This window comes from Lineus longissimus, chromosome 19, assembly GCF_910592395.1.
Source record: "Lineus longissimus chromosome 19, tnLinLong1.2, whole genome shotgun sequence".
Taxonomy (NCBI): domain Eukaryota; kingdom Metazoa; phylum Nemertea; class Pilidiophora; order Heteronemertea; family Lineidae; genus Lineus; species Lineus longissimus.
In genome coordinates, this window is record NC_088326.1 from 2425386 (window position 1) to 2452586 (window position 27201).

At 43.0% G+C, this 27201-nt stretch overlaps 3 protein-coding genes and 1 long non-coding RNA gene across 5 annotated transcripts in view; 2 read left to right on the forward strand and 2 right to left on the reverse strand.

Moving 5' to 3' along the window:
* Window positions 1-862: 862 nt before the first annotated feature.
* On the reverse strand, window positions 863-5500 carry LOC135503083 (uncharacterized). Its single transcript, XM_064796406.1, has 2 exons — window positions 5435-5500; window positions 863-3780 (listed from the first exon to the last, which is right to left on the reverse strand). Exon 2 carries the CDS (start codon window positions 3778-3780, stop codon window positions 1108-1110), a length of 2673 nt encoding a protein of 890 aa, XP_064652476.1. The 5' UTR covers window positions 5435-5500; the 3' UTR covers window positions 863-1107.
* A 45-nt stretch (window positions 5501-5545) lies between these two features.
* LOC135503069 (kelch domain-containing protein 9-like) lies at window positions 5546-7742 on the forward strand. Its single transcript, XM_064796358.1, has 2 exons — window positions 5546-6253; window positions 6633-7742. Exons 1-2 carry the CDS (start codon window positions 6084-6086, stop codon window positions 7459-7461), a joined length of 999 nt encoding a protein of 332 aa, XP_064652428.1. The 5' UTR covers window positions 5546-6083; the 3' UTR covers window positions 7462-7742.
* Window positions 7743-10021: 2279 nt separating this feature from the next.
* LOC135502725 (uncharacterized) lies at window positions 10022-13247 on the reverse strand. Of its 2 annotated transcripts, none has more exons than XR_010449819.1 (3): window positions 13068-13247; window positions 10976-11072; window positions 10022-10639 (listed from the first exon to the last, which is right to left on the reverse strand). It is a non-coding gene; the product is annotated as an uncharacterized LOC135502725 (long non-coding RNA). The 2 variants fall into 2 exon arrangements; XR_010449818.1 differs by having other exon boundaries at window positions 10022-10643; window positions 13068-13244.
* Window positions 13248-15182: 1935 nt separating this feature from the next.
* Window positions 15183-27201, forward strand: part of LOC135502724 (oxysterol-binding protein-related protein 1-like) — a 40160-nt gene continuing 28141 nt past the window's right edge. Inside the window, exons 1-11 of the mRNA XM_064795700.1 lie at window positions 15183-15270; window positions 15919-16053; window positions 17066-17151; window positions 17380-17454; window positions 17912-18023; window positions 18616-18701; window positions 19786-19930; window positions 20288-20400; window positions 20577-20816; window positions 21142-21267; window positions 21683-21788. Coding sequence (XP_064651770.1) covers window positions 15930-16053; window positions 17066-17151; window positions 17380-17454; window positions 17912-18023; window positions 18616-18701; window positions 19786-19930; window positions 20288-20400; window positions 20577-20816; window positions 21142-21267; window positions 21683-21788 — 1213 coding nt within the window. The 5' untranslated portion in view covers window positions 15183-15270; window positions 15919-15929. The remainder of the gene's footprint in view (window positions 15271-15918; window positions 16054-17065; window positions 17152-17379; window positions 17455-17911; window positions 18024-18615; window positions 18702-19785; window positions 19931-20287; window positions 20401-20576; window positions 20817-21141; window positions 21268-21682; window positions 21789-27201) is intronic.

Consider the following 27201-nt stretch of genomic DNA (forward strand, 5'->3'; position numbering starts at 1 on the left):
TTACAATACCGGTATGTCTTGAGACCATTCATAGCAGGTATGAACAATAGCAAGGTTTTTCAATACTCGAACGCACACAATAAGATCATCCATGCATTAGCACTGGTGTCAACATGCTCCAAAAATGTACTGAAATATACTGAGTACTTATACTTACTATTTCCTAACTTATCACAAATTTTACATCTTGAGCCATTTAAGTACACGATGAAAGTCATTCAAATAGATATGAATAAGAATAAGAATCAGACATCCAGTAATCAACTATGCCTGATACAAGGTTTTTGATATAAAATCTTCACCCATGTCATGCAGGTCAAGCTGACCTAGATATTTACTGATGACTTCATTATTTCAAGAAATTGACAAAAAAGAACAAATTTTACACTGATCGCAATGTATAAAGCTAACTGCTCCAGACAATTTTTACTCCTTGTGTAAAGTAGGAGAGTTCAGGCACAGTTACACAACTTGCCACCTCAGCAAAAAGTCAAGGAATCCTGGAATTTTGCAAGACTGTTGGCAAGGAACGTCGAACTCAACAACAATAGTCAGTGTCACGCCCCCTTGTGGAGGCTTATACAATCAGGACAACACGAGACAATGGGTCAACATCTATGAATGATGCTCAATTCTCAAAACAATAACAAATTCTCAATTTTCCAAGAAACAGCAAATTTTCCAAACAAAATTTTCAAAGAAAGAGAAAGATGCGACAACAACAATTGTGTTTGATCGATTCAGCTCATTATTCATGATGAAAAATAATAAAACAATGGAACAAGTTTTGTATCATTGCAAAAATATGGCTCTGTCCACCAGTTAGTTTACACCAACACTTTACTTTCAAATAATAAAACAATGAAAGTTTCTCATCTAACCTAAAGCAATCTAAAAAGCTATTCACATCGTTGCAATTGCATTTAGCAAGCCATATGAACCATTTTTCTCGCAATGCAAGCAATGACACAGGTTTTCGCAGGTTTTCTGTTACAACGCAACATCGCATGCACTAATGCAGGGGCACGGCGCTGTTTTAAATGTGTCAGGCTGACACATTCAAAACAGTCAGGGAAGACACTTTTGCCTGGTGACAGCATCATTTTCTCATCCAAAGATTTCTTCGATCAGTTTCTCTGTGCTATGGTCCTTCTCTTTCTTAATTTGTTCGGCTGTCTTATTGTCCCTGGGTGGAGTTTTATTCCCAGCATTCTTAATCGTCGTGTACCCGTCTTTACCTTTCTTTCCGGAATTCTCATCAGCACTGCCCTCAGCGCCGTCTTTTTTCTCATAAGTACCATGCCGGGTCGTCAAAGACCCGAAACCATCGACACGTTTGTAAGGTTTCGTGTCGAACAGCCGTGGTGAGTTTCGCGTTGAAATGTTATAGTTCTTACTGTTCGGATCAACAATGTTTGTTGAGTCAATACCGGCACTGTTTGTGCTACCAACACTACTGCTACGCGTCCGGCTACCCGACCGACTCCCGGTCGGACTTGGCGGTTCGTCTTTAACCATTACCACTTTAGTCTCCGCTTCGTCACCAGATTTAGTGGCACCGGCGAATAAGCGCTTTGCGACGTGCAGATTGAAAGCCGGAGAAACCCCAGGGGAGGTTGGTGCCTCGCTACTCGAGGCGCCACTGGTCACAGGGCTCTTCTGCTTGATCGTCTTCAAGACACCAGCGGAATTTCTCGTCCCGCTGAATTTCGCATTCTCGGCAGACAATCCGCGGCAGCTCGCATCAGATTTCGTATCATCTGAATCTTTGTCAATGTTCATAACGAATTTATGCGCATCATTTTTCTTGTGCGAGTTCCGCACATGTTTCATGCACTCACCCTGGTTGAAGCTCTTGTATAGGCAGAACTTACACTTATAGCGCACGATTCCAAGATGGCGGATGACGTGACGACTGAGGAGAATCAAAGCGGTGAATTGCTTCTTACACTGGAGACATTTTATATTGTCTCTGTCCATGAGCGAGTTCACCTTACGCAGCTGCTTGGGAGAGAGAACACTTGCAAGAGCTTCACGTTTCGCTGCAGCCGCATCTTTCGCCGCTTTATCAGATTTGTCGGACTTCTCGGCTTTCTCGGGTGTCCTATCAGAACTCTTCTCATCCTTCTCAACCTTGACCTGCGCCTTATTCGTATCGAGAATTTTAACCTTCGCCTTCACAGCGGCACTTGTGCCTTTCTTAAAGCAGCGCCCTCTGTTGATATGCTTATTCAACGATCCTTTAATGTCGTACAATGCTCCGCAATTGTAACACTTGTAGACTTTCTTTCCACTTGCAGTCGTCGTCAAACCGGTATCATGACTTAATGTCCGTTTTCGTTTACGTATCTCATCTCTTCCGTCCTTCGAGCCTCCTTTGCCGTCAGCTGATTTCACGTCCTTTCCATCTAATTTAATGGGCGAAACCTTCACCTTCAAAATCTTCCCGGGCACCGCACTAAACGTCGTCGGCGTCTTCACCTCTCCAGGTTTGCGATACACGGTCTGTGGTTTTGGCGAATCCTCATTGGAAAGTGTTTCATCATCATCATCATCATCATCATTGCTTGCGCTACCACTTACACTGCCAGTATCGCTATCCATCGTCGTGGACAACTTCGCAGCAGATTTCTTCTCAGCTGCTCTCTTTATTGTCGCGACAGCGCGTACTTTAGACTTTGTGGCCATCCCCAATGCCATCGTCCTCTTCTTCTGGGTAGCCAGCTCGTAATTCTTTGGACGACCGTTTTCGTCCAACTCATCGACAGGAACAAGGAACGAACTCTCTTTGACCTCGTCAGAAATCCTGGTCCACTGCTCATACGATTTATTGTGTCGCCGTTCAACATGACGCCGCGTGCCCCAAACCTGTGAAAATAGCGCTTTACAGAACGGGCATGGGTAAAATCGTCGCTTCTCTTGGTGGATGGTTTCCACGTGAAATCGCAATGTTTTCAAACACGAATACTTCTGCGAGCAGATGTTGCAGGAAACTGACTTGACGTTGACGTGTTTCTTCCATTCGTAGCAAGACGACCGTCTGCCCGGCGTTTTCTTGACCACGTCTTCCGACTCAGTGTCGGTGGCTTTGCGGTTACGCAGCGAGAACTTAACATGGCTGTGGGTCGCTGCCTGTGGCACAACCTTGACAATCTTATTCTTACTACCCTCCCCTTCTAGTTCAGCTTCACGCTTACGCTTTTTGTTTTTAGCAATATTTTTCAGTTCTGCATCTGATGGTGCCTTGCCTTGATAGGTCTCAACTGACTGGAACATAGCGTTCGAATTCCCAGGTATCGTATCCAACTCAACGACAGTCGTTGCCTTATCTTCGGCTAAACTTTGTTCTTTCAATAACGCATCCGTCAAAACTTTATAACCCATCGACGCTCCTTCGAACGATCCATCTAAAACACTCTCATATACAGGGCGCATCACTTTCGATTCTTGATCTTTTTCCCCATCCTCGTCCGGATCAGTCGGCTCCAATACAACGGTCTCATCCTCGGTGATATGCGACGGCACGGGAGGCATGTAACCCGCAAACTTCGTCTTGCAATAAACACGCTTATGGGAGACTAAATTAGGCAGCGATCGGAACAAACTCTGGCAGACCTTGCATTCAAGGATGACGTCGCATTCTTCAGATATGATCCGTTTGATTTCCGGCGTCCCTATCGACATAACATTGACGTAATCGTCCAGGCTCCGCACACTCGTGAAGATGGGATCTCGAATGATTGAGTAGTCAACCTCGGTGTCAGCGGGTTCGACCTCCATCTGGAAGATACAAGAAAATAAACAGGTAAGTAACCACGGTAACTGGTAAATAATGAGCACCCCAAAAAACATGTCTGTGTTTGGGAGACATCAAATCTTCGCATCAGCAGGCCTTTCTGAAAAGTAAAACAAAAGATCAGAGCATACCACCTATGGGAATATTTTCAGGCACAGAGGCGATTGACAAGTTTGCACAAGGGAGCTCAGTCTCCATGAGAGATCAGCCCCCCCCCACCGAAATTTATACAAGTTGTGACCAGACAATTCGTCTCATTTGAAACAATTTCTAAGTCACAATCAAAAATGAATGTGACACCATGTTGATGTATCATCTCAAAATTGCTTGATTTTTTCTTTTTGAGGTAAGGGGGTCAGCTTGGCCAACACCAAAAATATCAGACAACATATTCCTAAATAAAGACACTTTATCCCCGGGACAATTTGTCACAATCACAAGCAAGTCAACACAAACTCCATGACCCTTTTGCAATTACATTAAATGCAAATTCTTTTTACCAGATGTGATGTCTATTTAGTTTTTTCTTTTCTTTTTTGGTCAAGATCACACATGCTATCAAACACATGCATTCCTGCACCAAACACTGTCTAGTGTGGGTCCTCAAGCAAAGCACTTCTATGTGACAATGCTTGTCTCTTAATTAAAATGTTAGGCCTATAAGCGATGCTTTAAGCTATAATTCATAACAAAAGACACTGACACTAAATCAATACTGGTATACCATCTCAAACAACATAATCTCTAATAGTAATACACCAACAGACTTTGAGATAAGCCAGGGTATAGGCCTACAATTATGAATTACGTTTTGGGTACGGTGGATGTGGTATGTTCTTCAAATTAATCTTAAGTTCTCACATAAACTTTTTTTTCAATTTAATTGTTTCAAAATCTAGACTCTTATTGAACTAAAACAGAAAAACAACAATTAAAGTCTTATTTCATTGAAAAAAATCATTTTCACAAAATCAGGATAACCAGCTCGCCGAGTGAAAAGGACAGTGAGAGTGAATCACAAATGATGCACAAAGGACATGACAGTTTTACTACATTTCGCCTGCATCCCATACGCTCTACAGACACCATGGATTATAGGTTATTTCCCCTATATTGAGTCACTATTTGATTAGCAATGTCTATAATGACTAGATAGTCAGCCGATAAGGTGTTTTACTGACTGAATTAGGTCTCTGAAGTGGGGACAAACTCGAGCAAAATCTCTCCCGCAACCGCGCGAGACGGAGAAAGATGGCGACCCATCAATGACGTATGGGGACCATGTCGGCGCCGCCTATTTCGACACCACATTTTGAACCAAATTTACTAGAATATCACACAAAATCATGACTAAGAGTTTACGTGTTCTTGATCATAATGTTCCAATGTAAACCATGGCGTTGAAATTTTAAAAAAATATTGAATCAGGAGAGAGTAATTGATGAAAATGTGAACCCAATTTACGCCGAAAATGTTTGCACCGCACGTCACAACCAAGGACAGGATGCGAAAGACGACCCGGTTGTGACACCTATTTTGCCGCCCGTGAGCCATCCCACGCCAAAATTCTAACACCAAAATGTGCAGGAGTCATTCGTACATTAGATGGTATAACTGAATCGGGAAATTTGTACTTACTTTTGCTGCAGAATGGCTTATTTTGCGGGCAAAATTTCGGCGGAGAAAACCATTCGGATTCGATGACGAAAGGAATTATGGTTAGACAAAGACAACAATAAAGGGGGCGCCACTGTACGGTGTGTAATATTGTGAATTTTGCCTCAAAAATATTGTCTATTTTCATTAAATTCTGGCTGCTGCAAAGTCGACATGGTTTCCAGCTTGTCACATCCTCAGTTTGAAATATTGAAGTAAACAATGAAGTGTTTTTATAACCAGTGAATGCGTAGATTATCTGTGAATAGGGAAGAATTCGCTAAAGCCAGACCTGTCAAAAGGTTTTCAATGTACCAATGTACTGTACAAATATCTATACACGTAGATGGTAGCACATAGATACATTGTTTCAACTTGGACAGCTAGGCCTCCAGTCTGTGGTCCTGCTGGAATCTGATGTTATGAATTTGTTTACTTGGTTGTGTGCTTAATCATGAGTGGTGACATTAGCTAGAGAAGCTCCTCCATCCTCCGTGAAAAAGGTCTGGCATGGAGGCCTATCGATAACATGTCAGTTGGTACCCCATATTGTGTATGAAGAAGTTGCAAAGTAATCAGCATGAAGCAAAAAGTAAATCTCTATTCTTTTCATTTCAGTGGCTATGCCTAAATGGCGAAGTCAAAAGATCTTTCAACAATCGTCCCAGTGTCCTGGGAGTTTGTGAGCTCGTCTGGTCCTAGCCTAGCACACCATACTGGAGGCTTTGTACGTGGATCATGGTATATCCATGGAGGAATCACTGTTAGAGGGAGCACATCTCCATCTGATCAGTTTTACAAGTATGTAATTGGGAGTAGGCTCACAACCTGATTACCTTTTGCCAGTCTCAATAGTGTTTAGACGACTGGCAAATGCTGATCTATGTATAGAGGTATCTTGATTACGCCTCCCGTTTGATAAAAATAAACAAGTTGGTGGCAAAATCGAGTATACTTTGAAAGCGAGATTTGGAAGTCCTGGTAAAGAGAGGTTGTACTGTCTTCTGGAGACAGCTGGAGGAATAAGTAGTTGTCATGTATTTTGAGTCAAACTTCACTATCTGTCTTTGGTCCTAATAATCACACTGAATAATCACACCTAATAAACACACTGAATAATCACACCTATTAATCACACTGAAGTAGAAATATGAAATTGGCAATTCTTTTTTATTTTCAGATTTGACCCAAGCGAAGCATCGTGGGTAGAAGTCACAACCCATGGCTCGCCCGCTCTTAGTCACCACTCGTCCGTCGTCCTGGGAGATAGATACTTGATTCTGATTGGAGGATGGGATGGCAAAGCAAGAACGAGCGATGTTCACATGTACGACGTCGAAAAAGACAAGTGGCAAGGAGTGGCGACAAGTGGCTTCCCTGTTGGGGCTGGGTTGAGTTCCTTCACGGCAACGTTATTAGCAAAGGACGAAATTTTAATCATAGGACGCGAGGGTAGTTTAAGAATCCAGCGCAGATCTGGAAATGCCTTCTCGCTGAAGCTTGACTTGGGGAAAGGCATCGGTAGTTATCGCGAATATCCAATGGGTGTTGCGTCTCGCTCGGGACATACAGCAACTATGATTGGAAAACGTGTGATTGTTTTCGGTGGGCGTGATGATAAACTTATTGAGCAGCACCCAGGGTACTCTCCTGTACCTGATCATCGAACAGCTAATGTTCTCAATTCTGTTGATGCGAAAATTGAAGCCTTGAAACTAAAATCTGTGACAAAATTGCCCTGTGGACGAAAGCACCACATTGGTGTTGAAGGACATGGCCTCATTTTCATTCATGGTGGAGATACTTTTGACGGCAAGAGTCGATTCCCTGTCGGTGAAGCATACCTGCTGAAATTGAAGCCCGTTTTGTCTGTTTATAAATTAGGTGTGACGGAGGTTGGTAGAGCTGGACATATCTGTATGACGGATGGAGAGGATGTGTTCATACACGGAGGTGTTGGAGAGAGGAATGCTGTGTTTGGAGACTTGTACAAATTGAAAGTGTCTTGACCCCTTACCTATCCATTAATCCGGAAGTGCAACTTTTTTAAAGCTAGTCTTCCTGCCAGGTTTCACCATGAGACCAAACAATCCATTTGTACCTGTTTCTTGATGAGATACAGTGTTTTTACAATTTTTCATTTTGTATCAGTTTTAATACCTGTTTTTATTAGTTGCTGGATGAGATACAGTTTTTCTCAATGTTAGTCTACCATCCAAGCCATACTTGTACAGATCGACCTCCTGTTCAGATATCTTTTAGAGGGAAAATACACAGTTTTATTTTTTCACTCGTTTCATCCGTTTTCTTTCTTGGTAGACACCTCTTCTTGTGTCCCGTCCCTGCACAATCTTTGGACAGATGGAGGTATACATAAAGTGTTAAATTTCTACCTTTGCCCGTCGTCTGATTAGTTGTGACTACTGTAAACGTGTATGACATTTTACCATGAATGGAATGGGTAGCTCAGTCATGAGGACAGGATAGGTAATGCTGGTTGTGACAATGTCCTGGGCCGGTTGTGACAGCGTCCTTCATACACGGCGGAATGGAATAATGTTGGTTGTGGCAATATCCTAATAATGGATTTGAGTTGTTTGAGAATCAGATCGATGGGCCAGCTAGGCTGCTCGCTGAATTCCATCAATCCCTGGTCCTTTAACTTCTTCGAACTGCCCCCCCCCCTCCCCCTATACGACCCTTACAATGAGAGATTGGTGATACATCAACATCAGGCCCGATTCAGGTCTCTCTATCCCTTCTGCATCCCCTGCTCAAATCAGTTTGAACGCCGCATTGATGGAGACGAGATCGTAGACACGGTAAAAGGGTGCCTTGTCAGGATGCTCCTCTGCGGCGTGCATGGAGTCACATCACAGACGACAACGGAGGTCACCAACTCTCCAAGCGTCGTTAATGGGGATCATTTCATGGTAAGCCTCACTCGACCTACTGTCTCTGCCACAGTTGGCTCGCCCGTCACCTCTCAACAATGGGAACGATCGCCGGTCAACAATGGTCAGAATGGGACGTATCTAAGGGCAGGGTCTATTCTACAGACCAAAGACTTTACAGACCTCGTTTTTTGGCTATCACTTTTTTATTAGTGGAGATTTTCATGAAATCTAAAGTGATATTAGACCAGAAACGGTTTCCGCATATGCTCAGAAAGAAATTAAAAAAAAAAAAATTTTGTATCTTGATTTTGAAGAAATAAAAGGCTGTAATTCTCAGAATACGCCTAGTAAAGGGTTATGGACTTGGTACACTATGTAGCAACACTGCCATGGTGCGCTATAAAGGGGGAGGGCACGTCCAGAAGACATGGGGCACCACGTAGAACCTGACACAATTGGGGACAAGGCGCACCAAGTAGCGAAAAGGAACATCCATTAGAGGGAAGGGCCTAGCCGGTCTATTGTCTCATTGGCAAAAGTCATTTCTGAAGAATATGGTTCTCCCCAGCAGATAAACAACATAGAGCCACGGTAAATCCACATGTTTCATATCTTTACAAGTCTTCGTAATTGTCAGGTACCGCCATCTAAGCTAAGAAATTGGAACTAGGCATTTGCGTAAAATTTAAAATATCGCCGTTTTTAGGGCGGGGGACGATTTACAGCTGGAACCCGGCCCTGAACCAGCTCCCGCAGATCCGTCATTCACCAAGTCAAAGCAAGTATGAACCTGGTTTAATCATGCAGTTTATCTTAACTATACTATACCTATCAAGTTGTTTATATACCCGTCAGTTCTTGCAGCATTGCTCCCATAGGTACGTCTTGTATCCGTTCCATGTAGCACTGCTGGTCCACGGCAGGGGAGCGTGGGAGGAAAGATTGTCGTTTGAATTGACCAGAACCTGGCTGCACTGCCGTCTTGCCCACACGATGTGAGAGCCGGTGTGACTGCCATCAAGTCAGGCTCGACCCTGGCTGCGGGCCTGGCTCCTCATTTGTCAGGCCGACACGGCGACAGAGAGGAGACTGCCAATGACAGAATATTATGTATACATGTACCAGTTAACCCTCTTGCATTCAGTCAAGACATGTTGTATGTATGCGGGTTGATCGTTCTGGTGCGTTATTCCGTCCCATAGCAGGCAGTTGAAAGACACCAGTCTTTGCCCAATACACCGTCTATGGTCGTTTAAACAAAGACCGCTCGCACCTCGGCCTTAATCTCCATGGTCTATTATCTTATATCAAAAGGTCATCAGGGCAAATCTTGTTAACATCTACCACCACGAAGCATGGTCTTTCGAGGACAAGTCACAACCAGAATGAAGAGACAAGTTCACTCTAACTTGGGCGACTGGTCTCACAACCATCAGGCATAAAAACGTTGGTTCTATGGTGGACCCGTACTCGGGATATTCATGAGAACACCTTTAACGCCACTTTTACCGATAAGGGGACATGGACCGCTTCAGCGCTGTAAATCTCCAGTGTTTTCATAATTTGATTGGCCAAAAGTGGCTACACACTGTGGCCACCTATTCGGAGCGTTCATTATACGTAAGGACAGTGTACATCACAGATTTTGATCTTTTTTCAAACACGAAATTTATTGAAATTTATTCAAGTATTGGATTTAATCTGCTGAGTGCATAATAAAGATCAAGTTTGTGAATGGGACAGACAACTCATATGACAGGTTAGGCTGCCCTGAACTGATCAATTTATTCCAAAGTGAAGATCGTGCCAAGACAAAGTCCCAGCAGTGGGCGATAATGCGCCACCTTGTAGGATTATATTAGGCAAGTGACATGAGAAACACGACATCGTGACAATGTGAATCGTATGTGAACCCGACCGCAAATGTCGCAATGGTCCACGAGGGTTCTATCTCAAATGAAAATTGTTTCCATTGTCGTATCGGTGTAGCATTTTTGAATGTTCATCTGGAAAAAGTGTCCTTCTTATTCATTGTTGTCAGGCTAAGGTATGGGTATACTGAGACTCTTGACCTTCAAGCGCAAATAAATCATTCTTTCCCGGAACACTCTATCCTAGGGCATTTAAAACTGTTACACGTATTCATCCTGATATACGAGTGCCCTTGATCCACTGTTAACTTTCGTCTCCATGGCGGCCTCGTCCCGTGGGTTGGAGAAGTAGGACAGGTGACTTGTTACATCGATGGAATGATGCCGCGAGTCAGTCGCGGGGAATGCAATTGGTCATTCTTTCTGAAGATAAAGTTAAATATATAAGTTTTTGTTTTGCGGGGGGGGGGGGGGGCTGCCCAGGAGCACACTGACAGATTAAGGATAATAACAACTATGGTGCAATCTTCATTTACCATCTGTTTGCCTTCAAGACCAGCATCCATCTAGTTTGATGCGTGCCGCCATGATTGCAAGATTGGATCAGAGTCAATCATTACGTTACACAGTGCATCATTTGGAAGTTACTTTTGCTTGCATTGGGATATGCAATTGGATCTCCACTATATTTCTCATTCAAATGAAGTGGGTATCTAAGTATGAAAACTCTGTACGCAATTTCGACGTATTCTTACCGGTTCAAACTTAACACTGCGTCATCGTCCTTGTGCAGACTGACACCAACCATTCTCGCTACCACATCTCATAGGCCGGCCTCATGGTACATCACCGCTGAAATGACGAGACAAATAAAGGTTAAGGACAGAGTCAAGATCAATATTTCCTTTCAATAATTTTAAAAAGGCATATCCTCCGGTTAGACAATCACAATGTGAATTTTGATGTTGAGTACTTGATTGCCCGCTGATGGGCTCCCAAAATCTGCAGCACACCAAGTAGCATACGCATGCTAGGTCCTTATGCCCTTAAATCGGAGGAGGCCCTATGACAAACTTTAGACTAGAAGCATCACCAACCACCTCAGCGTCTTTCCTCAGTCAAGTTATTAGTTACCATCGTATGCCTTAGAGGGGGCAGATGGAACTGTTTAAACAAGAAGTCTCTCCAACAGCCACAAGTATCTCTTCGAAAACATCTCAGCAACACGTTCGGCCCAGGTAATCTGTCAGCTGGCTGACGAGTAGGTTGGGAATTGTGTGTGATCAGTTCTCTCAAAGACACCCAAGGTACGGATTAAAATCTTGCGTTTAACTTTATAGGCTAACAAGTGCAAACACTTCCAATGAACCCCCTACAAGAGACGAGTGGCTCTTCGTCTCTCCGACTTTGACACCATACTACGAACATATCAATAGATCAGCCAGCGGTCCTTGGTGTCGCCGCGTGGGATACGCCCAGTGGAATTGTGTGCAAAAGCCAGGGAACCACGATCTGACATCCATAACCAGCGTATTCCCTATTCATGCCAGTTATAGTCGGGTGCTACACCGCAGTCGGGATCGTGGAGCCAAGTGAATAATTGTTTAGATTTGAAATACATTATTCTAAAATGATATGACATACAAGGTACGGTCGCAAGACACATCAATCACAAAAATCAACAAGTCCCGCCTTACCAAAATATCACCGGGAAAATTATATCAGCACTTCGAGACCATCAACATCATCATAGATGTTGTCTCTGTGACCAAGACTTGGGTCGTTAATTTGTGAGGGCAAATGGTAATTGATTAGAGATGGCAATTGATATCGCAAGTGAGCATGTACATGAAATACAATGATGCACATGATCCGTGAAGTAAGCCTTTGTCTGGTTTTTCTGCGAAACCATTGTTTTCAACCTGCGATCATTCCGCAGTCAAGTTATTAGTTACCATAGTTTGCCTTAGAGGGGGCAGATGGAACTGACTAAACAAGAAGTCTCTCCAACAGCCACAAGTATCTCTTCAAAAACATCTCAGCAACACGTTCGACCCAAATAATCTGTCAGCTAGCTGACGAGTAGGTTGGGAATTGTGTGTGATCAGTTCTCTCAAAGACACCCAAGACAAGGATTAAAATCTTGTGTTTAACTTTATAGGCTAACAAATGCAAACACTTTCAATGAACCCCCTACAAGAGACGAGTGGCTCTTCGTCTCTCCGACTTTGACACCCTACTGCGAACATATCAATAGATCAGCCAGCGGTCCTTGGTGTCGCCGCGTGGGATACGCCCAGTGGAATTGTTTGCAAAAGTCAGGGAACCACGATCTGACATCCATAACCAGCGTATTCCCTATTCATGCCAGTTATAGTCGGGTGCTACACCGCAGTCGGGATCGTGGAGCCAAGTGAATAATTGTTTAGATTTGAAAAACATTACTCTAAAATGATATGACACACAAGGTACAACGGTCGCAAGACACATCAATCACAAAAATAAACAAGTCCCGCCTTACTAAAAATAACACCGGGAAAATTATATCAGCACCTCGAGACCATCAACATCATCGTAGATGTTGTCTCTGTGACCAAGACTTGGGTCGTTAATTTGTGAGGGCAAATGGTTATTGATTAGAGATGGCAATTGATATCGCCAGCGAGCATGTACATGAAATACAATGTACAACGATGCACATGATCCGTGTAGTAAGCCTTTGTCTCGCTTGCGACTGGAGTTTCTTACTGCGCAGTTCATTCTCTGCCCGATTGCACGACTTTTACTAAAATAAAAACCTATTAAAACCAATCAAGACCAATACGAAGCATACATACCTCGCCCTACCTTCTGCTGCAGCAGTTTTGACTTGATTACCGAAATATCGAAGGCATTTTATGTTTGAAATCGGAGAAAGTGTTCCGGTGATCTTCTACGCAGTTCACACTCCAACTGACTGGCGTTCAAATCAACCGCGACCGACATGACCGAAGACAATACATTTCGCGTCACACCATCCGGGCACTACCCCGCTACACTTGAACATTAGGTTTCATGAGCTAACGAGAGTCTTTTGTTCTGTCAAAGGATCAATTAACTGGTATTGTCAAAAATGTGGGATTGGCCTAGCATACACACATGTGTATGCGTACGACAGAGCTGTGGTCACGGAAAGACATTAGGCAGGTTTCGCGAACCAAACGTAGAGGTACAAACGGCAGGTACTAGTGAGGTTTCGCAACCACCCGGTTAGGCCCTACGACGACGTTTATCTATTGTTCGGGTGAACTCACACAATAGATAAACGTCGTCGTAGGGCCTAACCGGGTGGTTGCGAAACCTCACTACTGTCACTGGGTTGGCAAGACCTAATTCGATGTTGTTCTGACCACATCGACAAGACGGTTGGGCAGCCAGAAACCGTTCGGTCTGGTTTTGGCAGTCTCCTCTCTGTCGCCGTGTCGGCCTGACAAATGAGCAGCCAGGTCTGCAGCCAGGGTCGAGCCTGACTTGATGGCAGTCACATCGGCTCTCACATCGTGTGGGCAAGACGGCAGTGTAGCCAGGTTCTGGTCAATTTAAACCATAATCTTTCCTCCCACGCTCCCCTGCCGTGGACCAGCAGTCAGTGCTACATGGAACGTATACAAGACGTACCCATGGGAGCAATGCTGCAAGAAACTGACGGGTATATAAACAACTTGTTAGGTATAGTATAGTTAAGATAAACTGCATCATTGATTAAACCAGGTTCATACTTGCTTTGACTTGATGAATGTCGGATCTGCGGGAGCTGGTTCAGGGGTTCCAGCTGTAAATCGTCCCCGCCCTAAAAACGGGCGATATTTTAAATTTTACGCAAATGCCTAGTTCCAATTTCTTAGCTTAGATGGCGGTACCTGACAATTACGAAGACTTGTGAAGATGTGACACTAAATGCATAAGGATTTACCATGGCTCTATGTTGTTTATCTGCTGTTCTTCAGAAATGACTTTTGCCAATGAGACAGTAGACCGGCCTGGCCCTTCCCTCTAATGGATGTTCCTTTTCGCTACTTGGTGCGCCTTGTCCCCAATTGTGTCAGGTTCTATGTGGTGCCCCATGTCTTCTGGATGTGCCCTCCCCCTTATAGCGCACCATGGCAGTGTTGCTACATAGTGTACCAAGTCAATAACCCTTTACTGGCGTATTCTGAGAATTACAGACTTTTATTTCTTCAAAATCAAGGTACTAAAATTTAATTTTTTTCAAAAATGTCTTTCTGAGCATATGCGGAAACCGTTTCTGGTCTAATATCACTTTAGATTTTATGAAAGTCTCCACTAATAAAAAAGTGATAGCCAAAAAACAAGGTCTGTAAAGTCTTTGGTCTGTAGAATAGACCCTGCCGAAGGTTTACGCAGCCTTGAATACGTCCCAATATGACCATTGTTGGCCGGCGATTGTTCCCTTTGTTGAGGGGTGACTGGGGAGCCAAACAGTGGCAGAGACAGTAGGTCGAGTGAGACCTGAAAAGAATGATCACCATTGACGACGCTTGGAGAATGGCTGTCAACTGAGCACGGATCACGGCAACACTGAGCGCCGTGACTGCGCCATTCAATTTTGTTAAAATCTATATCTTTATCATGTATCTGTTTGACACAAAAACACTTCAAAGTGTTATGAAAAAAACTATCACGACTTCTTTAAAATGTTTTTTTATCAAAACATAACAAGAGGGCTTTTCAATCCATGTTACAAGCAGTGCACTATACACACTGGATCTGTGCGTGGCCGATCAAACGGTGGCAGAGGGACTGTGTCACAATTTCAGCGGGCGCATGTAAATTGGACATTTGGCCCGGCGCCCGGGTGATTGAGGTTCACCATTTTCATTTCCCGCGAAATCTCAATGATCACATGACCTGCTAACGCGGATTGGATATAACACCGAACCAAAAATTTCCTGGAATCAAAATCACGTGACCACTTGGGCTTTTCCTGATTTCATGTTTTGAGGTTTTCTCCCGATAAAATGCCCTTTTTCCGCATATTCTGAAACTGAAGGTTTGTTGTGCAACTCATTTTGTTTCCCACTTTTGTTGGTGACTACGTTGTTGCAAGATTTTCACTCGTTTTGATGCATTTTGACAGGTCACCTGGACAAGCCCACTGTTGTTACTGTAGTGTAGAGTGTAGTGTTAAGTGTACTGAGTCTGTAGTAGTGACTGTAGTCTAGTGTGTCAGTGTCACTGCAGTGAATGACTGACTGTGTGACTGTGAGTATGTTGAGCGTAAACCTACACGCTGTTTTGCCAGCCCCTAGCCTAGCCAAGAAGAGGTGACTGAACCTGAGTACTTCGCTCCAACCTAGGCCAGGCCCAGGCATGCAGGTCGCTCACTGCTGCCTGGTCTGCTGCATGCAGGTGTATCGAACACGCTGGTGGAGGAGAACGGGTGCAGTGTGTGCCACTGAACTCGAGCATCAATTAGATTTTCGGTATGTGATGCGTGGAAGGACAACTTCAACAAAGACGAACCAGACCCCAAACAAAACCGACACTCAGAACACATGGGAAGGCCTGAGCCAACTTCGGGGAATGCCGTAAGCCACTGTCACCCTTTGTGCCAGATGAAACGCATCACTGGTCAACACCCAAACACTGAAACTGTTTCAAAATCGTCCGTTGTGTTAAAACGTTTGATTCTTTCCAGCTACTGGCCTCATGGAGTTTTCTAGTGCCAATGAGGAGCTCCTGTATCAAGCTCGTCATGGTAACAATGTCAGGGTGACAGAGCTTTTGACGGAAGGAGACAACGACACCTCTGTGGCTGATGTTAACTGCAGAGGTAGGTAACGGCATTCACTTTTATTTCTACACTCTCTCTGACCCCAATTGAGAGGTTTTTCCATTCCAAATATCAGGTGCCTATCATTTCAAGCGGCTATCATTTAAACATAATGTTGCACAAAATTATCAAGCAATTTTCATTAATAGGGCAATCAGTTTCTAAATCTCATGCTTAATCAATCAATGCATGGAATAGTGCTTCTGTTCATTTCAAATACCTTGTAGGCCTAGTACTCTAGTTTCACCGATCTGAGATCATTTCAAGAAAGTGGGATATTATGCACATGGTCATTGGATGTCATTCAAAATCTGAATCGATAGAAAGTGGGGCAGTGACACCAAGCTGTCCCATGGTCATGATGTTATGTTCTGGCTTGGCCTCTTGTGTCGATTTCGTTGGAATCTGTCAATCAATAAAGTGGTCTTAGATCGTTGAGTAGAGTATTTACTAAATTGGATGGATTCATGTATGGCCTATTTTATTGGTCTGGTCATGTGCAGTTCCTGACCATTGTGTCCTGTGTGCTGATCATGGTCATCGCCATCACCTCTGTCACAGCTGGACTTTGACCTAATTATTGATGAGCACTAGACTACTAACCTTTTTAAGGGTTGACAATAGACACCACCATTTTGGCTAGAACTTGAAATCCTGAAGCTGAACTCCTTCAAACGGTGGTCAACCCTTGACCCTGCAGGTTGTAATATTTACTCAGAATTGTCACTAAGAGTCCATTCATTTGAACCCCTGTCCTAATTAGTGGAGTTCGGTGTGCTCACAGTCACACCAATGACCTGAATTGCATATTGTGGTCATGATAACCTTTTTAAGGTAAATGTGTAGTGAAAAACAATTGATCCTGATATCTCAACACTAGTGTGATACACTCCACAAATCTGGGAGTAGCAGGTCCAAATGGCGTGCTGTGTGGGCAGTCACAGAATGACGTCATCTATGAATCTAGTTCCACACTGCTCAGGAGTCTAATTTGCCTCTTATCCTTTTTCAGGCAACAATAAATCAAATAAGGGTTGGACGCCTCTTCATTTGGCCAGCTACTTTGGACATTATGATGTGGTCAAAGTACTGACGAATGTAAGTGTAACCTAGCGGTTTTCACAGCGTTGATGGCCATGGGCAAGCCACTTCATGCATCTTGAAATTACACCTGCTATGAAATTTGTAAAAAAACAATGGGAAGCGCCATTATGAAGCAGTCAAATAATAATATATGAAAGTGTCATCAGGTGTGTGTATTGTCTTCGTAGAACATTCCCTCGCTATTTGGCATTAACCTACAATTGTCTTCTTTTTCTTCCCCAGCATGGCGCTGATGTGAATGTGATCAACGATTCCGGTGATACACCTCTCCACAAGGCGGCGTACACAGCCAGAGTGGTAGGTTCTCAGGCCTTTCAATTACGTGGAGACCTCTACACCCTGTATTTTTTTAGCCTATTTTGGGGGACATGTTTTTTTGCTTTTTAGCTTAATTTGGGGACATTTCATCGCGCCAATTTGCCTGAACAGCGACGTCATAAATCAAAGTTGGTGACTGATATCACCACATACACCTGAAAAATCATAATTTTAGGGTAAAACTATAAAATTAGGCCATTTGGATGAGATTTGGTTACGTTAGGGGTCAAAAAATGCTTAAGGGGGGTCATATTATTAAACAAAAAAAAAAGACCTAATTTGAGGACATCCTGTACGGCCTACACCGTTATACGGTGTAGGAATCATGTAATTGAGAGGCCTGGTTCTTTTCTGTTGTTTACAAAGAGGGAGCAGACTTTCGATAAATCCCCAAAGCTATCAATTTAGATAGATAATACTGTCACTTTAACTTCAGGAATTGGTGACGTTGCTGCTCCAGCATGATGCTGATGTTTCTATCATCAATGGCGAGGGGCAGATGGCCAAACATGTTACAAATCATCAGGAGATCAGGGAGTTAATTGAAGGTACATACCCCGCCCTCCGTTAGCACCCTCTTACCCTCATTAATTATGTTGAGGATAAATTCATGGGGTCATCGTGCTTTAAAGTGATACTATGATGTGATTTACAACTTTGCAGAAATAGTTCCTTTTTTAATTGTTGATCACAAATGTAAAGCTCAAATTTTCCATTTTTGATTAGATTTATTATAAAATCGCTGAATGTAAACCACCGCGACCGCGAAAATGTTCATGTTGTGATGTCATCAACAAAAACGGCATCGAAGCGAGCTGTCCGGTCGGGATTAAACCATCAATTTCTAGAAAATGTGCATTTCGATTCGAAAACCTTACCGATTTATGAGAAAGTGACGTAGTCATTTGTCAAAAACAGCTAAAACATTATATAGTGAAATTTAACACGACTTACCCTTTAAAGGTTTAGACCCTACGATACAATAAGGAGTTCTAGTCACTGGCTTCACAAGCTTGGAAATGCACAAATATACAATTAGTCTAAAATGAAAAAAGGACAGAGCAAAAAATGGGACGGAACTTCCACTGCTCATCATGATAGTGACAAAAAAGTTATCTTTCATTATTCGTCTGTTTTCAGCGACAGAAGATGTCGAAGAGAGAAAGGCTGGTGAGAAGTTCATCTCGGCAGCGCGGCACGGAGACTTAGAGAAGCTGGCTGAAATGGTAAGGTTTTGACTGGGCTTTTACTGGAGACAATGTCACAACCAGTAAGCGACCGGACTAGTAGATCGATGGACACTCCAAAGTAAAACCTGTCGGAAGACGGAGGGCACCAGCTTCTTCTTCTTCAGCGTTCGCTCTGCACATGGAGGGGTCATTCTCCTAGGAGTAATCCTCCTCCAAGGCGGGATGAGCGTATCCTGCGTGCCACTACGGTTAGGCGCCAATTGGGTTTATTGGCCTAGTGGTCCGACTTTGGCGAGAGAGATAGAGTCCACGCAAGCTACTCATGTTTCTCACCCGGTGGGGTCTTAGCTTGCCCTGGCATAGACACCAGGTACAAGGAACCTCGGTTTTGAGTCTCATTCGAAGGACTGTGAAGAGCCGGGAATTTTAGTTCCTTGAAAGCCACGCCGGTTCATGCAGACATACGATCCTGGGTTCTCCCCGGGATCGAACCCGGGCCCTATTGCGTGGTGGCCAGCAGTGTAAACCACTAGGCCATGAGGCTCCTTGGAGGGCACCAGCCATACTGGTTTAAATGGAGACGAAGAAGAAACAAATGCAAAAAAGCTGCAAAATAACGTCATAACCATCAGACAAGTTGTATGTATGGGCTCTTGGAAGTACTAGTCTATTGTCATCAGCCGACCGAAGGTCTCTTCCTGGCCTATAGATATTGACCAGGCTTGACAAGTAGCCAGGCGCTATTCCATGCACACATTTGAAAACGTGCATGAGGATTTTATAGTTCACCCTCTGCTCAACCGGCAACCAGTGGAGCTCACGTAGTAGAGGGGAGATGTGGTCTCGACGCTTGGTGCGCGTGATGATGCGGGCCGCCACGTACTGCACCCTCTGCAACTTGTTCATAAGGTCTTTTGAAATGCCATAGAGCAGTGAATTGCAGTAATCCAGCCTTGATGTGACTAGGCCGCACACTAGTGAGCGGGTTGCACTAACCCATAGTCTGGCCAAGAGAACAACCATGTGCATAGTTTGGGGCCTAACTAGAATATTCAGGAGCAGTCTCGGGTTGATGAAACTAGAGTATCATGTAGTTTATTTGTCTTCTTTCCTCTTTAAGCTCAAGACGAATCAAATGAAAACCTTGAACTTTACAGACAAGACTGGAAATACTGCCTTGCACTGCGCTGCTTACCGAGGTCACAAAGAGGTTGCGGTGTTACTCATACAGAACGGCATTGATACTTCCACTCTCAACATGAACGGTAAGAGGAAGAGTTCCATTGCAAATCGCAATATGTACCATTTGGAGTTAACAAGACCATTGGGTGATATGAATAAAGACTAGCAAATGCTTTTACTTCAGTTTTGTACAGAACAGCCTAGTGTAAATGTACATGGAGTTTTAGATAAAAGCATTTGCTAGTCTTTATTCATATCACCCAATGTTGCCTTATATCTGATCTGTCCTCCAAATTTCAAAGCAAAAATGTCAAACTTTCCAAGCATTTTCAGTTAAATTCTATACTTTAAGTTCAATTTTCTCAGATTGATGTCATGATGCAATGCAGGCAAATGTATGATGGAATGCATTTAATTTCATCTCTTCTTCTCCCGTTCAGGTCAAAGTGCGCTCGAACTTGCCAGAGACAACCAGACGAAACAAATACTCGATGTGCAACCCATCAAAGAACTGAAGAAAAACGTCAAGAGATTTGAGGGGCCATTGTATCGGGTAAGTCAGGTTGCATATCCAAGAACACAAGGACTTGTTTCGTGATTTCTGGTCGGCCATTTGTGTCGTAGCATACACGTATGTTTACAATAAATAAACTAGCTTTGTCAAAAGGTACCGCTGGGTCAGATCGAGATCCAACCAGTTTATGATATTCTGAATATCTGTATTTTCAGCGCTCCAAGTTTCTCCGCGGTTGGAAGGGAATGTGGGTTGTCTTAGAACGAGGGGTTCTCAGTTACTTCAACAAGCGCGCTGACGCTGCGACTGGTGTGAGGCGGAAAAGCTTCAAATATTTGGACGACGCGAAAGTTGAGCTCAAACCTGCCGACGCTAACACGTTCATTATTCGATTCTCTGACGACACGTCACATACGCTCACGGTCAGTTTGACTGATTCTAAGGTCACACGACAGGTAGGTAGGCAGTTTATTGAGAAATGTGACCAGCCACAGCAAAACCAGTCGCACGTCGCTCTGAGATTGGCAGGTTGAGACGGACTGGTTCAATCTATTTCTTCCTTTTTCTCCCGGTACATCTTCCACATGGCATGCCGCTCCTTTTGCCTGTGTCTCTTATAAAACCAGGCCTGTGTCTCTAATAAGCCTGGCTGTCATCTCCTGTTCCTCCCTTGATCCCAAGAGCTTTTTCTCCATTGATGCACCTGTGGCTATGTGGCCGGATTGGCTGTCAGTGATTCTGCTAGCGTAACTGATCTCTCAATTCTGACATCATTTTCAGAAATGGTTGAACGCGCTCAACGAGCACATCTCGTACAGTACTTATTACACCAAGACTGGGAGTAACTACGTCGATGAAGACATGGAAGACTTACTGCCGCTGGGCTCCATGCAGGATGCGCTCGAGGTGGGTATATGTGTCCCGCAGCAAGTGCTTTTTGTCACTCTGACCTGTGATAATAATCACCGTGAGGTGTGAGATAAGAATCGCTTGTGTACAGGAAGAACTTGTAATCGCTGTGTTTGATAATGAATTCTTGTCGCAAGCCACCACTAACAAGCAAGTTTTGTTGTGTGTGATGATTATTGCTGTTCACAGCGTCAAAAATCTCTCGTTTGTGTGGCACTTTTAACGCTTTGACGCTGCCTTGACGCTGTAACATAATACAACTCATCATCCCTAGGCCTGCATAGTAGACGTTGCTATGTTTCACCAGCTCCTATGTTATAACATATGTTATAGCATATGTTATAACATATGTTATAACCTTCAAGACAACCCATTCCTTGCTGAATCCCCAAACTATTGTCTCTATTTACAGAACAGCAAAGCACATCAACAGATTCTGGAGAAACAAATTGCTCAGCTGCAGACGGTCGTGAACAGTGTAGCAGAAGACAGAAAGGTGTCCGCTACAAAGGCACACGGTAGGAATGACGCTATCTTCTTATTTTTTTTAGAAACATTATGTATATTTGTGACTCGCTCTACCAAAACAAGGCGCTTGTCGCATCTGAACTTGACAGGTTGATACAGACTTGTTGTTCATTTCCCTATTGTAGACCTTTTGTGAAATGTAACCAAATCAGTGTGTAATAGATTTCACAAAAGGTCTACAATAGGGAAATGAACAACAAGTCCGTATCAACCTGTCGAGTTCAGATGCGACAAGTGCCTAGTTTTGGTAGAGCGAGTCACATTTTTCTTGAGAGTTGTATAAGAAGGCTTGGGCCGACTTTTGTACGAGGCAATTTTCTCAACTTTGAAGGAATGTACTCTAAGAAACCCATGCAGGGTCATGCCCTTGCACTAATTGTACCAATGTGTATGCGTAAACATATGTGTATATATATATGTAGGACTTTGGACATTGGGCAGCCATAGGCTCTCTGGGGGAGCCGAACACTATTACTTTGTTTCGTCCCAATTCTGAATGAAAAACATGTTTTTCTTTGAGGTCAGTAGTGAGGGCACGTCCCCCAACCTCTGATTGGTCCTTGCCTTGTTGGTGGATTGTGCGATGCATTTGGGGATGGTTCAGACGTCTATGAGTAGATGGCAGCACAAATTTGTGATTGTCCGCTAGAGTTTACCGTTCACCAAGCAAGGGCTGGAGAGTAGGCTTTAATGACTGGTCTTGCAAAATTAACCATGATCATCTAGGCACTGACAGCGCAGGTGTTCGACTATATTATACATATTAATTGCATCTGTATCAATGAATATTTAATCGTGTAGAATAAATTTAAGTAATCATTCTGAACTAATCATAATGCAGGTTCCTATATCTGTGCATTGGTTTGACTCACAGGTTTGATCAAATTGAATTTAGAAAATTTTGAGAGCTGAAAACTTCTTCCAACTTCCACAAAGCTTAAAATTAGGCCACCTTCCCAGAAATATAACAATTGTTGTTTTTCCTTTCAGGTTTCTATGATCTTTCGTTTTGACTTGAAAGTTTTAAAGGGGTATGGCCTTCAGGTTCTGTAGTACAGTTAATATGCATGCAAATTTGTTAAAACTTGGCCATCATAGTATTTGTAAATCAGTGAACACAACAGCATCGTTGAACTTTATATTCAGTATGTATTTACACAATTGAAAATTTTCAATTTCAAATTTCAAATTTTGAACAAACAAGAAGCCTTTAAGTCCAATAGTTTCAGTACTCTAACTTTGACTGGTGGGTTGATGAAACGATATCAATAATGTTAAAATAGGTTGTGGTACTTCTAACAGAGGTCTGTGCCTTAAATGGAGGTAGGTCATGTACCTTTAACACCTTTAACTAAAGAACGGGCACGGTACCTTTAACACTGCAACAGGTTTCTTATTTCGGCAATAAACCGTTTCTTAGAATCAGTAGGGTGCTGCGTCTTTAATAAATATGGCACCTTTAATATAAACCATTCGAGGGTGAATAAGTACACGTGCACTGCCCAGCTGACTAAATGTATTAGTTTTATCTGCTTAACCATTACACCACAAGTCGGGACTCAGTCAGCCAGACACCAGACTTCCTTGGGTAGGGTCCGAAAGAAAAGTGGAAAAACGGATAATTTCTCACAATTTCCAAAACGGATACCATAGTAACCGAGATTTTTGTGCTCTATTTATAGGTCATTGTGTTTCATTCATGTTTTATGGCCGAGGGCGGGGATTTTACCGGTGACTTTAGTACACTGTTTATTTTACATCCTCTCTCATCGCTCTATTTATAAATAAGGATTTTATGAGCGTTGCATGGTGGCTGGTATTGTCCAGGACAAGCGGCATGTATTGTGTGGTTGGGGTACTTCAGTGTGTTCCTGATCAGTCTGAGGAATAAGGTCTGAAAGAGGATGTGATAGGAATAAGCAGGTTGGTACTGTCACCTGAAATTGAATTCGGTTCACTTCCATGGGTCATTGGGAATCAGTGGTTGGATAACTTTCCTATTTTGTAAGTTTGATTCATTTATTCCATTCTTAGGATATTAAATCGGTACATCTTCACCAATGTACAATATTACAACTTGTGTGGCCTATTCATTTGTGACATCTCATCTCATTATTCCCTCCCCATTCATTTCTTGCAGCTAGTCAAAAGGGTATTTCTTACTAACTTGCTACCATTTTGATGTTTTGCCATGATGATATGACACTCTGGTGCAGTAATTAGTCGAAGCATTGATGGGTAAATTGTCACAAAAAGTCCGCTGGGATTGGGGACGTATATTCGGTTGGCCATCCCCGAGAGAGGGGTCATTTTGAAATTTAGAATGAGCACTGGTCTGCTGAGTGAGAGGGGGGAGCGGGTCTGCTCATCTTGGATAGAAAGGTAGGCCTACTTGATGTGACAGAGATGGATTTGGAAGGGAGGGTTTCATTTTCTCTCAAGATAGCAGACAGATTGCTTTGTGGATTGGCTCCTCTTTGCCATGAAGTCCAGCAATGTGTCAGCATGGATGCTGGTACGCAGATGGATCTCCTGACTTCTGACGTGCTCAGGGCAGATATATAATACGCACATTATGAAATAATAGTTCAATACTGGTCTAATTTGCAGACCTAGTTCCAAGCATGGGGAAAAAGCTCGGCGATCTAGAGCAAATGTTGACAATTAATTTGCATCGTACCGAATTTTCCCACAAAAACAGCATTTGCAGCCTGATACATGTACCAAGGTGACTCTCAACTGAAGCACCATCAGGCCCGGCTGGTCAATGCCTGCATCATCGGTCGTTCTCAATTTACAGAATTCCCGCGTGTCGTTCATGACCATAAGTTGATGATAGGCCTTAAATGTGATTAAGTGCACCGTTATTTATGTGCCATATGGTGGCATGTGTGGCTATGTGGCAAGAGATGAATGATATGTGATGTGAAATTCAATACCACTGGATATTATTACGTGTGGACGTCTAATTTCATGGTCAAGGACAACATAACCATTGACATCGTCTCTTCAGTTGAGATCAATGCATTGTATCAAACAACAGGAGATCGTAAGTTGACCCCAACCTCATAAGTCATACCTTAGCAAATTGCACGTTTCAATTTTCTAGGAGAAGGGGGTCATTTTGAGTTCAAACTATGGTGCAAAATCCCAGAGGAGACAAAAATGGGTACTTTTTCAGTAAGATTTCTTGACTTAAGTTCTAGCGCAAGAGTAATTTCACCCAATCAAAGCATCACTAGCGTTTGATTCTAGGAATCTAATCATCCCTGTAGCAACGTTATCAAATCCGCATTTTCATTGCTTCATCTTGCCGACGGAAAAGAAAGCACTATCTTCCCTGAGATGCGCGCTCCAACCTCGATCCTGGGATAATTTCTGAGTATCATTTCTAATCATACGAATCATCAGAAGTACGGTACTGCAACCAAGGTTGACAGTTAAATCTGAGATGCTGACTTAAAGGTGATGTATGTCTGTACTTCGGCCAATGGGAGGAAATATCTGGGGGTTGGTTTGCAGGGCTCAAGAAGGGAACATTGACCCCTGATTTCCTCAAAATAGGCAAACTCGTGGAATGGTCTTGAACAGGCCTAGCCGACCCTGTACTTCAGTCCTCCTGCACTAGAAAAAAGTAAGTGTGCGTGTACTGTCCTGTGTCTGGGACAAGTGGGCAGTCATAGTGTTTCAAAGGAAGGGTTGCGTAAACTAAATATTTTTGGAAAGATTACGACCATTAATTGTTCTCTGTGTGGGTGGTGGTTTACTGAATGTGTAGGCCTAACATGGCTCTTCCACCCTCTACAACTATTACAATCAGGTCCAGGCCTAGCTTTCTAGTGGGGGACCAGTAAAGTTCTGTCTCCCCTTGGTCCCTTTAAAAAAACATTTTCAAGAAATGAAGTGGGCTGTGAAAGGGGTTTAAGTATGGTCCCTTTGACTTAGCCAGACAATGTGGGCCAAATTCATAAAGGGCGTTTAGCTTAAAACAGCATTTAACCACTGAGTAGACAGGTTCAGGTCCTTCATGCAAATCTTCACAGAATATGAATAGGCCCTGAAACTGATTGGAGAGAAGTTACACACATGTAACCCTTAAATGACTTTTATGAATTTGGCCCTGTGTCCTTTGTGTTTCTTAGTTGTTATTATGACCACTAATCTGAGTTGTTTATAAATCAGAGCTATTCACACACAGGCATGCCTCGTTGTGTTCAAAGTGAATTGATCACACTTCTCAGTTAAAGCTTGTGGTCATTGGTTGTTGGTCTGACCTCTTTGTCTATGGATAAAAACGGTTTTTGTCATCTTTCGTGCAATTTCTGTGAGGTGAGTGGTTTCAGTGGTTGCACAGTTGATCCATATGTTTTGTCCCAATCAACACAGAAATCAGTTTAAAGATAGTTTTGAGGTTATGTTAGTTATGTCGAGTGCCTCGCAAACGGGTGATTTTTGTTGCAGTGACCTGCAAAGATTGCCCCCGAAATGTTGTCACGAATTAAAAAGCTAAGCTCCTTTTGGATTTGGCCCACAGCCCATCAGATCTGCTGACGACCATGACTTGTACACACAGATATTCCTATTCAGTTGATTGCTCCAATTTATTATTCATCATCTCAGAGACACAATTGAACTAATTATTGTATCTGTGTTTTATGAATGACTGAGGACACATCTGCTGTTTTAGATGTGGGTCTGGGGGCCATGATAGTTGTTTTAAATGGTCACGTCATAGGCCTTCACTCAGTACAGCTGTACCAAATGCTCCATTGATCTTTTGCCTTAATTTAAAGGGAGCCTACAACCAGGACCAAGGTTGGCTAGATAAAGTTAAGCAAAGTCGCTTCTAGGTGTCTCTACTATCTTACAGGACATTGACTCTATTCACGCTACAAGGACATTGACTCTATTCACGCTTGTACAAGGATATTGACTCTATTCACCCTTGTACAAGGACATTGACTCTATTCACGCTTGTACAAGGACATTGACTCTATTCACGCTTGTACAAGGATATTGACTCTATTCACGCTTGTACAAGGACATTGACTCTATTCACGCTTGTACAAGGATATTGACTCTATTCATGCTTGTATAAGGACATTGACTCTATTCATGCTTGTACAAGGACATTGACTCTATTCATGCTTGTACAAGGACATTGACTCTATTCACGCTTGTACAAGGACATTGACTCTATTCACGCTTGTACAAGAACAATGACTCTATTCATGCTTGTATAAGGACATTGACTCTATTCATGCTTGTACAAGGACATTGACTCTATTCATGCTTGTACAAGGACATTGACTCTATTCATGCTTGTACAAGGACATTGACTCTATTCACGCTTGTACAAGGACATTGACTCTATTCACGCTTGTACAAGAACAATGACTCTAT